This window comes from Elephantulus edwardii, unplaced genomic scaffold, assembly GCF_000299155.1.
Source record: "Elephantulus edwardii isolate Elephantulus edwardi_28Jun2011 unplaced genomic scaffold, EleEdw1.0 scaffold00250, whole genome shotgun sequence".
NCBI classification, from domain to species: Eukaryota; Metazoa; Chordata; class Mammalia; order Macroscelidea; family Macroscelididae; genus Elephantulus; species Elephantulus edwardii.
In genome coordinates this window covers 1567994-1583491 of record NW_006400000.1, presented here as the reverse complement: position 1 = coordinate 1583491, position 15498 = coordinate 1567994, and the positions used below count along the sequence as shown (strand labels likewise).

At 38.7% G+C, this 15498-nt stretch overlaps 1 protein-coding gene across 2 annotated transcripts in view; it reads left to right on the top strand.

Annotated features, from left to right (window-relative positions):
* STIM2 (stromal interaction molecule 2) overlaps positions 1-15498 on the top strand; it is a 133038-nt gene that overhangs the window by 99351 nt on the left and 18189 nt on the right. The window contains exons 5-10 of one of the 2 annotated variants that reach the window (XM_006899259.1): positions 3341-3518; positions 4088-4265; positions 11744-11911; positions 12435-12458; positions 12864-12964; positions 13189-13427. In XM_006899259.1, coding sequence (XP_006899321.1) covers positions 3341-3518; positions 4088-4265; positions 11744-11911; positions 12435-12458; positions 12864-12964; positions 13189-13427 — 888 coding nt within the window. The remainder of the gene's footprint in view (positions 1-3340; positions 3519-4087; positions 4266-11743; positions 11912-12434; positions 12459-12863; positions 12965-13188; positions 13428-15498) is intronic. The other variant, XM_006899260.1, reaches the window with a different exon arrangement.

Sequence of the window (15498 nt, the reverse complement as noted above, 5' to 3'; positions counted from 1 at the left end):
TCTTGTTCCCAGTAGAGGTTTCTCATTAGCACGATCAAGTAAACCAATATGAAATAAATAAATAAATAAAAAAAGTTACAGTGCCGCAAGTACTTTTATGGCAGGCAGTGATAAAGCTGTAGATCGTAACGGATTTCGTTATCACCAAGAAAAGGATTTTCAAAACATACAGGTGGCAAGTAAAGACTCGCTTGAAACTTGAGACGGTAACAAACTTTCTTGGCAGAAGCAGAAGGTAGAGCAGGTTATTTGCCTGTTGTTCAGATTGTTGTGAGGAAGCTCATGTACGAAAATGCTGTTCTATGTGTAAGCAAAATAAACCTTAAATTTATTTTCTTTGACAGGAATAATTCTCCCAACTCTCTGAAAAGAAGCTTTGTTTTTTATTCATTTCATATTGCAAAATGCTTTGGGGAAAAGTATTTGAAGAATACATGGCTTAGAAGGAAATCTATTTTTCAGAAGCCAAAGAGGAATAGAAGTAATACTAGAAAAATCGCTTTCAAAAAAATTTTTTTTCTGATCAAGCCCCGTTTATTCAATAATTAAAAAGTTTTAAGTTTGGAAACGAATGTTCCTTCTGCCTGATCTCCAGGGAGCATCTGTGATAGCCTCTGGGAGGTGACCCTGATGACAGAGGAGTACTGGAGTGGTAGCTGGAGGCCATGCTCTACTGGTGTGTCTGTTTGGTGCAGACTGAAGGCAGCTGGGAAAACAGCTGGTGCTGCCCTTAGTCAGAGCTGGTGGTTGTGCAGTGTGGGTGGAAATGGCAAACGGTAGGGAGCAGAACATGACCGACTTGCTGCTCATTGCAGAGATGGTCCCGCCCAGCCTCCTCAGCGCCCTGTGCTTTTGATGTGTCCGGTGTGGTGCTTTGCCTTTAGAGGAGATTTACTTTTTCTCACCTTAATGATTGGTACACATTGGAATTCCAGAATTTGTCTCTGCCCACCACTTCTCCAGGAATATTCATATTTTATTAATATGAGGGAGGAAAAAGCACTTTATAAGAGAAAAAAAAAAATCTGTGGTAGTTAGAACTGGGTGGGGCTGTTTGGTTGTTCCCAGATCTTGCACGCTTTCTGCCTTCGACACTTTTCTGTCATTTGTGTTAATAGGAAACAATTATGTTTTCCTTCTCTGACAAGTTTCTGTCTTCTTCAGCTTTTGACTTTCTCATATTTTCACTGTGTTGTCAAGACATTTGGGGGGGAAAAATCCAGCTGGCCTAAAAGAATGTTGGAAACATTTTAATAAACAAACCAGTTAAAGAAGTTAATGATGCATCACCTTATGTGTTTCTCATAGAATTATTCCTTGAGTGAATGAGATCGACGGTTGGAACACCAACATTAGTTTAATAAGAAACTGCTATTCTCAAATACCAGAGCTGTTTTTAAGTTTTTACAGAAATATTTTCTAGTTTTTGGTGTTCATTGTGGAGCTTGAAACTCTCTCATCCTTTTCTTGTTATTCTTCTTTGATCATTTTTCTTTTCAGCGGGAGATAAGAGCACAGGGCTCATATTTGAACCAGAGCCTGGGCTGAACCTCTCAGCTTGAGGCAGAAATAAAAAAACAACCCTACTAAACCCTTTTAGAGACGTTAGCTTTCTGTGGTGCATCCCTCCCGCTGTAGGCGAGCAAGGGTGTGTGCTTTGGAGTGTGGAGCACCAAGGTTTCTGGCACGGACCAGGCGGTTTATTGCCCTATGCTCCACATAACCCTAGACTTCTTAGCATTAGGACTTCTTGTCTCTGGAGAGCTTTGAATCTCATCTCTCAGGTGGAATGTCTTGCTTCCAGATGCCTGTACATTTACGCACAGCTTCACTGTAAAATAAATATATATAATTTTTAATATTAAAATAGCATGCTTCTGCTATATTAGGAAGCTCTGGTGGCCTGGTGGGGAGGAAATTGCATTGCCCACCCAAAAGTTGGTGGTTCAGATCCTCTCTGCTCTGTGGAAGAGAGATTGCCAGGCTCCTCTGAGGTGATTTACAGCCTATGAAAACATACTAGAGGATGACCTATGAGTCAGTTCTGCCTCAATGGCAGTGAGTTTGAGATGGTTTTGTTGTGTGTTTTTTTAAAAAATGCTGTACTGAGCCCCTTGTGTCCCCTGGAAATTAGCACATATTGAGAATCAGGGATAAGAAAATTAATTGAGTCGTAGATTTCTGCGTTTTTGTGTCACTGAAGCCCATCATCCCTGGCTCCCTACCTTGGAAACAGTGCCAACAGTGAACAGCAGGCCTGGAACATAAGGAATGAACACTTTTCTGAAGGCCTAAGATCACTGCAAAGAGCCTCCCAGAACATTTGTTATGTTAATTAAGATCATTTAACCCAGGGTTGCTTCACCTCAGCACTGATTACATTTTGGGTTGGACAGTTCCTAGGGTTGGTCATGGTGACGACAGCATTGTCTTCTGTCTGCCTTTTAGGGTATTTAGCAACCTGTCGGGCCTCTGTCCACTAGGTGCAGGTTACGTTTTCCTCTTCTAGCTGTCATAACCAAAAATTAATCAAAGGTCTACTAGGGAGGAATTCACTCACTGTTGGGAACCAGAGACGCATAATTAGTTCATAGTACATGTTGTAGAAAACTCAAGTGGTTTGGCAGCTGCCTGCCATAACTGATGGCAAGGAGTTGAAATGATAATGGTGCACTTTTTAGGATTCCTTTCGCTCCATACACAAAGAGAACCTCATGATTGGAGATACTGTTGTTCCTCAATGATTTCTAGTATATATTATTTGTTGTTCTATCCTACACTACTAGCAGAGACATGGGACATACGAATAGTTTCATCTCCGCCCTCCTATATAGAGGCCTCATACAGAGAACAAACATATCTATCCTGGAGGGTAAAACCAAGTTGCTCCTTGGAGGCAAGGATCTTGAGGGTTCGGCTCACATACTTTGGGCATCTTGCCAGGAGGGATCAGTCTTTGTAGAAGAACATCTGACTTGGAAGTGTGAAGGGACAGTGCCCTGAATGAGATGGATTGACACAGTAACTGGGGTAACGGGGGTAGGTGTGTCAGAGACAGTGAGGTTGGTTCAGGATAGGGCAGGATTCAGAGCTCTTGTGCATTGGATCGCTATGGGTTGTCGTCAGTTTGATGGCACATAACAGCAATATATCAGATAGAGACATTGATTTAAGAAATACATTTTTAAAAGGCTAGAGCTTGTGTATGGGAGGAAGAGCTTCTCAGGTGGTGGTTTGTTTTTAAGATACCTATTCTTAAAATGAAAAGGGTCTCTGAATTGAGGATCATTGATCCCACTGCAGGCAAAGATTAATTAACTATATGTTATTCTCTTTGTAGGCCCACCTCATAACTGGATGAAGGATTTTATCCTCACAGTTTCTATAGTAATTGGTGTTGGAGGGTGCTGGTTTGCTTATACACAGAATAAGACATCAAAAGAACATGTTGCAAAAATGATGAAAGATTTAGAGAGTCTCCAAACTGCAGAGCAAAGTCTAATGGATTTACAGGAGAGGTGAGTCAAAATAGTTGAAACCTTTACATTTTATGTGGGAAAATACAACTCATAAAAACGTAATACAAGCAGGTACTTATCCATTGATATTTAGGTTAGTACATTCGGTAGAAATTTTGTCCATTTTGTTTCATATTTTAACAATATATTATCACAATCACAGCTTTGCAATAAATACTTGGAATAAATGGGTGAAAAAAGACCAGTAAAAATGAAGCAAATACAGGTGGAATTATTTGTATAGTTAAATTTTCATTTGATTTATATAATAATATATTTTATAAGAATGTTTCTATATTTATTAGACTGTCTCTCTGAAGAATGCTTCTCTGTTATCCCTGTGCTTTGAGTCCTGTGTAACCAAAATAGCTAGATAGGGGATTCTCTGATATTTTTTATTATCTTATTATTAATATTATGAGTTTAAGATTGGTAAATCTTTAATCGCAAGATCTTGCTGAATTCTGTAAGAGCAGGTACCTACCTAGTTTCTTGATATTTTTTTCCTTTGTAAAAAAAAAAAAAAGTGGAAACTTTGTGAGACCTGTTCATTCTTATTGTTCTGTAAGGCTTGAAAAGGCACAAGAAGAAAACAGAAATGTTGCTGTAGAGAAACAAAATCTAGAGCGCAAGATGATGGATGAAATCAATTACGCAAAGGAGGAAGCCTGTCGGCTGAGGGAGCTCAGAGAGGGAGCGGAGTGTGAGCTGAGTCGACGCCAGTATGCAGAGCAGGAACTGGAACAGGTGTGTACACTTTCCTAAAAGACTTGTCAGGATATGTGCATCAGCTCTCTGAGGAGCCAGGCCACTTTTGGAGCACTCTCCTACGTTTAATTTTATTTTGTGCAGTTCTTTAGCATTAATCAAGCAAAGTCCAGATGGTAAAATAACTGAGAAGTAATTAAAAGCTAAAGTTACCATCATATTTGCTCATTCATGCCTTTAACCTTTACCTATGGTGTATTTAACATCTTGAGTAAACCTTGGGGTATTTATTTAAGTTAGCATCTGTAATATATTAACATTTCTGACTGTAACCTAGTAAAATAAGGAAGTCTTATGTAATGCTTAATTTTTCTGCATAGATAAAAGATGTCCACTAACCACCTATTTGAATCCTGTTAAATGGTTTTAGAACACAAACTCTGAAAGTACCTAAAAGATGTGCTTCCCTCCATCTTCTTCTGTTTAGTTGCTACAGATTGACTAGAGGATTCAGACTTTGCACAAGAGTTCTTTGGTGAAAGGGACCTTGGACTTAAATTCTAAGCAGACAATTTAGTGTCCAGTTCCTATTGTGACAGATTCTCATAACATTGGCTTAAGGTAGCACCAGTATGGGTGCCCAGTCCATGTTCCTTATAAAGACAGACTGAAAGGGAGAATCTGGTTCTGGCTTCTCCAGCTTACAGAGGCTGCCTGCATTTCTGGGCTCATAGTGTCATCCTCGATCTTCAAAACGCATCACCTCTGCTGTCGTTAACTCTGCCTTCTGACTTGGACTCTTCTTTACAGATAAATAAATTGAGGAACAAAATGAAAGGAAAACTCTTATCAGAGTAAGAGTGTAAATGTGTTTAGAACAGGTGAAAAAGTCTAGGTAATATAGCTCCTGCTTTGCTTTATGTCCTGCACCCTTCTCAGCCAAATATAATGTGAGAAATGCCATGTATTATGTGATTAATGAGGTCTAATTTTAAGTCATGGGAAAATTGACAGCCTGCATTACTATTTCCTTCAGGATTGTTCTTTTCTGTAGGATTTGTCTATTTGACTGACTACAGCCATCTCATTTGTTACGTGTCACCCACCCTTCCTTATCCGCAGACATAGGTTTCTTGGCTTCTTTCCCTATAAGAATTTTGTTCATTTAAATTGGTATTTTGCAGTCATGCCTCATTTACCTGACAAACTTTATCTATGTAGAATATGGCCAAGAACCAGAGAGTTAACAACAACAGCAGCAACAACAAAAATTTCAGCCAAAATGAAACACTGTCCAGGAATTAGATCTTATGTCTTGTACTCCAGGGACACTCCTGCCCGTTCCCACCAGAATGTTTAACCTCGAGTTTGTTCTTAGAACTAACATACTTGTTAACTATTTTTCTAAATTTTGCAGATAAGAAAAAGCAAATAAAAAAGGATTAGTAGGAAAATTCTTCTAAAGAGATATACTGATAGCAGTATTTTACAGATGATTGCATAACAGTGAGGGAGATAGGACACAATATGAAAAGGACTCAAGAATTAAAAATACTCTGTTCTAAGGCATTTGGCATAGAGACCTCATGCTTCAGTAGAACCAAAGGTAACAATGATGTCATGCTGTAACACAAACTTAATCATCCTAATGAGGCCTTGAGTCAGTCAGATAGGCTTTAAAGAAAGAAAACAGATACTGCATTTTAGAAAGAACTCTTTCCAACATGATTATAGTAATAAGAAATGCAATTTCCTGAGTGCTTACTGAGTGCCAGAAATGCATGCTATGCATATGGCAAAGAGCTTACCCCTGTGTTTTTATCCTTACAGTGTGTAGATATTATCCTCATTTACCGTTGGTCTGTGTGTTGTTGTTGTTGTTATGTTGATCTGTGTAGAGAAGTTGAATAACTTCTCATTGCTCATACAACTATTACATTGCAAAGGCAAAATTCATGCGTCATAATTTATACGGCACCCACCCCCTTTTTGTTATACTTAATCAGTGAGAAATCAGAAAGGGAAATGAAGGAAATGAATCCATTTACAATACCATGTAAGCAAGTAAAATACCTAGGTAACAAATCTTAACATGAGATTTAAAGAAGTGATGCGACAAAACTTATGAAAGATTAAAGAAGACTGAAATAAATGTAAAAATGTTCCAAGGACACGCACTGGGAAACTTAGTATTACTAAGATGTCAATACTACTCAGAAACAATCCAGAGTAAACAAAATTATGATCAAAATTTCCATAGCCTTCTTTACAGAAATAGAAAAACTAGTCCTCATTATTACATGATAGAGCAAAAGGCCCTGAAGAGCTAAAGTGGTGTTGAGAGGGAAGAACAAAGTAGGACTCACACTTGATGATTTTAAACATACTGTAAACCTTCAGTGGTCAGAACAGCCTGCTACAGACATAGTATCTGTGTAAATCAATGAAATAGAATTGAGAGTCCAAGAATAAACTCAGACATCTGGCGTCAACTGATTTTAACAAAGATGTTCAGTGAATTTGATGAGAGAAGAGTCTCTTCAATAAGTGGGGCTGGGGAAATGAGATTCCTACGTGCAGAAAGATGAATCCGATTCTTTGTTTTGTACTATTCAAACAGACCCAGATTTAGAGATTTAGAGTAGAGTGAGGCCCTAAATGTGGAAACAAAACCAATAAATGAACATGCAGGTGCATTGATGGCAGGCCCAGCACTTCAAGAATGGATTATCTAAACTAATAACTAAAGCACAAATAACAAAAGACAAATAAGGTGTCATAAAAATGTAAGACTTTTGTTCATAAAAACATTTTATCAAGAATGTGAAAAGAGAAGCAGCCCACTAGGAGAATATCTGACCTACTAGGAGAGTATTTTTGGAAATCATGTCTATGACAAGAGTCTGAAATTATATATATAATGTCAGGAGATGTATTGCACTGGGAAGTCTGCAGTTAAGGACCTCTCCAAATTATTGAGGAGTAACGATGTCAGTTTGAGGACTAGGGTGCATCTGATTCAAGCCATGGATTTTCCAGTCACTTGCTATGTATCTGAGAGCTGTACATTTAATAAGGATGACAGAAGAATTGATGCCTTTGAGCTGTGGTGTTTTGGAGACGAGCATTGAACATCCCATGGACGACCAAAAGAACAAACAGATATGTCTTGGAGTGGGTGCAGCCAGAATGCTCATTGGAGGCTAAGATAGTAAAGCTTAGAGTCACATACTTTGGGCCTGTTGCTAGGAGGGGCTATTATTTCTTGGAGAGGGAAATGATGCCAGCAAAGGTGGGGAGTCAGTGAAGGAGAGGAAGACTCTCAACCAGGTGGATTGACATGGTGACTGTCGCAGTGGGCTGTAATGTATCAGGAAATGTGAGGATGGCGCAGGATAGGAAAGGATTCATATCTGTTATTCCTATGTTTGCTGGGGGTTGTATTTTACTCAGCAGCATGTAACAACAACAACTGTTGGGTTTTTTGTCTCTCTTTATCTTAATTGTCCTATTAGTAGTGTAATGATATCCCGATGTGGTTTTGATTTATTATCTCTCTGATGGTAGATCTTTTCATATGTTTGCTGGCCATTTGAATGTTCTCTATTCAAATTCTTTGTCCATTTGATAATTTGAATATTTACCTTTTTGTTCTTAAGTTGTTGAAGAAAGCAAACCACATTGGGGTTCCATTATACTCTAATAAAATGCTTAAGATGAAAGCAGACAAATAACAGCACCACCAAAAAAGAATAACAAGCACTGACAAGGATATGGGAAAATTGAAACCCTCATCCATTGCTGGCACTTGGCAAAAATGGTACAACTGCTTTGGAGAATGATGTGGTAGTCTTAAAAAACGAAAAATAGTGTCACACTGTTTTTAGACCCTGCTGAGTGGACTCTGACTCATAACCCCTGTGTATGCACCACAGCTTGAGACCTTGCCGAGTCCTGTGCCATCTTTACAGTGACCCTCGATTAATCTCTTTGTTGCAGTCATTGTGTCTGTCCATCTCCTGGAGGGTCTTTATTCTCCTTTGCTAACAACCCTTTGTTTTTCAAAGTGTGATGACTCCTCCTGATAACATGTCCAATGTATGTGAGATGAACATCTGGTATGTATTTTGTATGTTGTTGTTGTGTACTGTAAAGTCGTAATCACCGTATAGCTGCACGGGAAGCGGTTGCCTATCCTTCTGCGGATTAGCTAGTGGTCTTGAGCCACCACATGCCTTCAAGATTGCAGTGCAGTTTCTTGCCACTAGGCCACCAGAGTACCCTCACAGTGTTACTGCTCTAAGGCGTAGTTTATTAGGTTAGTAGTAGCACTGCTTTGTGTTCAAGTTGTTCTAAGTTGGAACTGACTCATAGCTGACCATCCACCATGTGTTCAGAGGTGGTAAATTGCATGGAAGGTGGTTGCTCGTCTTTTTCCCACAGAGCAGCTGGTAGATTTGAACCACAAGCCTTTGGATTAATCTCACAACTCTCTACCCAGAAGAACACTAGAACCCTGTATTCAGTGTTTATTTAGTTTAAATCATTTTCACAGAAGTCACAGAAGTTATTTTGGTTTTTCAAAGAAAGTCTTGAGAACAAGGAATATGTGAGACCCTGAGCCTCAGAACTTAAGGGACTTGCTAGAGGACAGAGAGTATGAGGTTGGATTTAGAAGGCAGGTTTTCAGATATTTAGATGTCATTTCTAGAATCTTAAATTTTTTGTTGCTTTATCACCACAACAAAGACTATTTAAATAATTTCTGTAAATAATAAAGTCATTCAAGCTAAGGATTGAAACTTAGGTTGAATTACGATTGTTAGAATATTTAAAATAATTATCATTGTGCAGCAGTGGCAGCCACTTCGTAAACAACATGCCTCTGGAAACTCTATGAACAGGCTTGGAAGCAGGAGTGGCATCCACTTCCAAAATAGCTTGCCTCCGGAAACTATGAACATGGAGAAACTATGAAAGTTATACAAGTGATACAGGTGTTAAGGTCTTTTCTTCATAAAGCCGCTATGAGTCATGCTTGACTTGACAGCAGTCAGTAACAACAACAACAACAATTGAAATGCTATATTTACAAATTTTGAGACACAATTTGATAGTTAATAATCTAAACATTGTTAAGATTTGCCTCACTTCATCTGTGTGTAAAATAGATGCTATTCTGTTTAGCTGAATTTCTTTTGAGGCTTTTTTTTAAGTCAAAGAAATTTATGATGATTATGTTAACGAAAATTTTCCTATTTAAGTAGAAAAAATAGAGATCAGTTTATTCAAGCTTGCAATATGAAATGAAAGTTGTTGATTAGGACATAAAGATTGTTTAGAAATTTTACCTTTAAAATCTTGAACACAAAAGGGTCTGCTTGCCTGCATTTGATGTGTCCATATCTTAGAAGCCAAGCTCAGTCTCTCTTCCTGGGAGATTTAGCAGGATGCCACATAGTTTACCCAATAGTTTTATTTCACACTATTATCATAAGCATATTGTACTGTGAATCATGTCAGACAAATGTTGTTGTTGTTGTTATGTGCCATCGAGTCGTTTGCGACTCATAGTGACCCTATGTACAACAGCCCTAAACCCTGCTCTATCCTGTGCCAACCGCACTGCCTCTGACACACCCATCCCGATTACCCCAGTCACCGAATCAATCCATCTCATAGAGGGTCTTCCCCTCCTGCGCTGTCCCTCCACCCTCACGAGCATGATGTCCCTCTCCAAGGACCCGTCCCTCCTGGCAACATGTCCAAAAGTATGTCAGACAAAGCCCCAGAATCCTGGCCTCCAAGGAGTAGCTTGGTTTAATCCTCTCCAAGATGAATCTGTTTGTTTTGCTGGCAGTCCAGTGGCAGTACATTTAGTACTCTTCTCCAGCACCACAGCTCAAAAGCATCAGCTCTCCTTCTGTCCTCCCTAGTCATTGTCCAACTCTCTGATGCATAACAAGCGATTGCAAAGACCATGGCCTATATCAGGCACACCTTAGTTTCCAGAGAGACACCATTGCTCCTGAGTACTTTAGAGAGGTCCCTAATGGCAGACTTTCCCATCGCGATATGCTTTTTGATTTCCTGACTGCTGGTGCTAAAAGTGTTGACTGTGGAGCCGAGCAAACTGAAGCTGTGAACAATCTCAATCTCTTCGTCATCCATCCTGACGCTACCAATTGGTCCAGTGGTGAGAATCTTTGTCTTCTTGACATTGAGCCTCATTCCATACTGAAGGCTACAGTCCTTGACCCTTCGCAGCAAGTGCATGAGGTCCTCCTCAGTTTCAGCAAGCAAGGTTGTGTCATCTGCATAACGGAGATTGTTGATAGATCTTCCACCAATCCTGATGCCACAATTCTCCTCATAGAGCCCAGCCTCTCGGATAATCTGCTCTGCATACATGTTGAAAAGGTATGGAGACAGGATGCATCCCTGGCATACACCCTTCCCAATTTTGAACCATGCAGTGTTGCCCTGCTCTGTTCTGACTATGCCTCTTGGTCCAAGTATAGCTTTCGCATTAGCACAATTAAATGTTCTGGAATACCCATTCTTCTCAGAGTCAGCCACAGTTTGTTATGATCCACACAGTCAAATGCCTTTGCATAATCAATGAAACACAGATAGACATTCTTCTGGTATTCTCTGCTTTCAGCCAAGATCCATCTAACATCAGCAACAATATCCCTAGTACCACGACCCCTTCTAAACCCAGCCTGGACTTCCGGCAGTTCTCTGTTGATGTACTGTTCCAGTCGTTTTTGGATGATCTTCAGTAGAATCTTGCTTGCATGTGAAATCAATGACACTGTTCTGTAGTTTCCACACTCAGTTGGGTCACCTTTCTTTGGAATGGGAACAAATATGTTACTTAGGATTTATTCCCAGTGAGTGAGTTATATTTTACCCTTAGTTTTGATATCTCTCTTTTGAGTTGTATGAACAGTGTTCTACTTTGGATGTCTATATTTTTAAAAAATTTGTATTTTTAATACTGCATGGTGCCACTGTTGTAGAATGGGTCTGACATCAGGGTTGGGGCAAGACTGAGAACAAACTGGGTAAATTATGTATACTGTATTGAGACAGATGAGGGAAAGAACAGATTAGAGGCGATATATGATTGAGTATTATGGTTAGCACAGGAATCCAGAATTAAGCTTGCATAGAGACGTGTACTCGGGGCAGGGGGTGTGGGGGAAGGGATGGGGGAATTGTTTACCAATGAAGGATTTTTTTTTTCTTTTCGGAGAGGGGAGTGAACTGGTGGGGAGGGGTGGGCAGGGAGAAAAGTGCAGCAATGAATGAATGGAAATCCAAAATCTCTGTAAATGTTTATTAAAATTAAAAAAAAAAAACAACCCTAAAATAACATTTTAAGGTAATTATTTCCTGTGTCAGAAAACTGTTGTATTTAATATCAGAAGTTTGTGTATAGTACTTTTGTTGATTTATTCCAGCACATAATGAAGTTTAAGTAAGTTTTCTATTTTCTTCCCCACTTCCAGGTGCGCATGGCTCTGAAAAAAGCTGAGAAAGAATTTGAGCTCAGAAGTACCTGGTCTGTTCCAGACGCCCTTCAGAAATGGCTTCAGTTGACACATGAAGTAGAAGTGCAGTACTACAATATTAAAAGACAAAATGCAGAAATGCAGCTAGCGATTGCTAAGGATGAGGTACTTTTTTAATCTATTATATTTAAAAATTAAGAAATAAATTTCTTCCTTTTATTCCAATCTAGAGGTATAAATCCAACTGGGTTATAAACTGAATAAAATGTTTATACTTACATGTTCTTGTTGTGGTATGCCATCAAGTTGGAACCGATCCCTAACTAACCTTCTGAAGGGTTTTCAGAGGTAGTTCATTGCATGGGAGGAGATTGCCCATTCTTCTCCTGCAGAGCAGCAGGTGGACTCAAACCCTGTGCCATTGGGATTGCAGTGCAGCTTCTTGCCACTAGGCCACCAGGGCTCCCTTTATAATTTCATATTGGGTTTGGTGGTTTTGGTGTGGTTTTGTTTGTTTAAGTAGGAATCTTAAACTGGTGCTGCACAATAGACTCTTGTAGTCCTTGGCTGTATGGTAAAATTGCTTTATTTAAAGAAACATATACTTTCAAAATGACCTTAGGGTCATTTAAAAATCATGACTGTTTTCAATATTGTAAATGTTTTATACGGAGCTTTTCTCCTCTAGGTCGCTGCTTCATGTCTGATTCAGGTTAGTAATTACTAGAAATCAATTTCTGAAGTATATTGTGTGTAACAAGATTAAGTTAATCTGATTTCTAGAAAAACTAAAAATGATCAATTCACTTCACTAACACCCTCACTGTGATATAGTTCATATTATTCTGTTAGTGTTAAGGAGATTCCGGTCTTTCTTAGCCATACAGATAAGTGAGAATATCAGGTTTTACATTCTGTTGATGGCTCAGGAAGCATGCTCCTTCTTCTCCCGATATGCTTTCGTCTTTGAAAAACAGGGCTGTATCTTGGTTAATGATTCTCCACTGGTTTTACAATTATTAATACATTCAAAAGAAAACAAACTTGATGAGTATGTGTTTATAATATTTTTTCAAACCGAACCTTTGGGTTTCTTCTTCTCCCCCCGGGATTCTAGGCAGAGAAAATTAAAAAGAAGAGAAACACCGTCTTTGGCACTCTGCACGTTGCACATAGCTCCTCCCTGGACGAGGTGGACCACAAAATTCTAGAGGCCAAGTAAGAGCATGATTTTACAGAACTTTCTCTTTACCGTGTTGAAGTGAGTAATTTAGAGACTGTTGATCATTTAATCGTGTACAATTCCACCTTTTATTTGAAGACCAGTCAGTTTCTTCTTGAAATTAGGAAAGTGTCATGGTGTGTTTGTGTGGTTGCTTTTATTCTGTGCCATAATAAACAGGCTTTGCTGCAACAAGTAACTACTTCACTGGCTTTTCCAGGAAAGCCCTCTCTGAATTGACAACTTGTTTACGTGAACGACTTTTTCGCTGGCAACAGATTGAGAAGATCTGTGGCTTCCAGATAGCCCATAACTCTGGGCTCCCCAGCCTCACCTCTTCTCTGTACTCTGATCACAGTTGGGTGGTGATGCCCAGAGTCTCCATTCCACCCTACCCGATCGCTGGAGGAGTCGATGACTTGGATGAAGATACGCCCCCAATAGTCTCACAGTTTCCTGGTGAGTTGGAGTTCAGCAAAGAGAGCTGGTGGTGGTGGTTTGTTTTTTTGCTTTTTTAATTAAAATTTAATTTAATTTTATTTTAATGAAAGTTTAGAGAGACTTTGGATTTCCATTCATTCATTGTCAAACACTTTCCTCCCTCCCCACTGCTACCCCCAGTTATATTATCTCTTTGAAAAGTAAAAAAAAAAAATTCTTTCATGGTTATACAATATCCTCTCCCCCCCACCCCACCGCCCCCTGTCCACTCTACTGTGCAGCTTTCATTCTGGACTCTTTTCATGGCAATAATACTTAATCTTATATTCCTCCTAACAGTTCTCTCCCTCAAGCTACATTCTGTCATGTCTTTTTCTAAAAAATATGTGTGTGTGTGTGTATAGGTTTGCATATAAAATTTGTCACACCTGAGTTTCATTCATGTACATGTCACATTTTCCTCTATTCATTGTTTTTCATGGGATCATTCCCATGCACTGTGCTTTGTAAAGTGAATCACCATTGATCTATTCCCACAATCATGACATCTTTTCAGGTCCCCACTAGATCTATCATAAATCCTTCACCCCTTCCCTATATCCACCAAACTCTGGAATCCCATCATTTCTCCCCCTCCCTGTCTCCTTCCCTTACCTCTTTTGAACTTTTATCTACATCCTACTAGTTCTCCTTCTGTTTTTACAGCAATGGTCTTAATGTCTGTCATGTGTTTCTGTGAATCATTTACTTTGAAATCTGTGATGAAAGTTTTATTCATCATTAAATCTCTTTTTGCCCCATCTTGCTATTTTAAGTATTTTTGTTTGAGGATACTACATACAATTTTAAAGAATGATACAGATGTATGGTTAGTCTTGGTGGTTCAGTGAAGGACATGACTAGTGGCCAAAGGTTAGTGGTTCAAGCCTACTCAGAGCCACTTCAGAAGAAAGGTCACAGTTTCAGAAAGATCACAGTTTAGAAAACACTCTGGAGAAGTTTTCCGTTGCCATGAGTTGGAACAATGGTCTTTATGAATTGGAATCCAAGAATCAAATGTTTTAGATACGTTTGTTTATAAATGTTTATATATGTTTGCGTGTGCACACACATGTAAAATCTGTTACTAGTTGCTTGAGTTAGCTCTATCTTGTTATCTCATGTACAGCAGAAGGAAAAGTTGCTCTGTTCTCACCGTCTTCATAGTGCTCCAGTCCATGGATGAAATACTCGATTACTTATATGCAAATTATGTTTCGAGACAAACATACAGACAAATGTATTTTCTTCTTAATCCTCCCTAACGTGTATTTTAATGTACAGTTTTCATTGTATTGCTTTGTTATGCTCTGTGTTTTTTAAAGTTTCTGCATTGTTTAGAATAATTTTTAGTGGTAAATTTGTTTTATCTTAGCTTTGACTTTTTGCAGTTAAATAAGTTCAAGTGATATCTGTCTCTAATGCAAAATCATTGCAATCACATTATCCTAATTATTTTCTGATTAGTTTTCCCACTCCTGTTTCTTTTCAGATCATATAAATCTTTTGCCTTTTATTCCTTGTGACTTTTTTGAAAAAATGTAGCTAGAATAAGGTTACCAAGACTTTAAGTTAGTCATTGTTTAGTTGAAAACTTATATGGGATTTTTCATTTTTGTGATAAATCATATAATAGGCTTTTTTCCCCAAACAATTATTATTACGGGTTTTCTAAAATTGTGATTTAGAAAGATTTCTAACTTACATTTTTAAAAATGAAACCTTTACCTTACAAATTAACTTCTGGTCATTGATTATATAGTTTCACTCATGTCTGTTGTTTAATGGCAGAATTATAGTGTAAGCAAATTGAAGAGACACTGAACCATTAGAGAGGAGAGAACAGTGGACAAATAGTCAGTGAATCGCACTCGGAAGTGTGGAATCCCGCTCACTTTACTTGTCACACACTGAAAGGCATTAAGGGTTGCAATGTTTTGTCTATATCTTGACTGACTAGGCAGTTTGAATACTGTCAACTTGTGCTAATTTGAAATACATATCCTAAGCTTGTCAAATGAAGAAGTGATTCATGCCCTTTTTTTAAAAA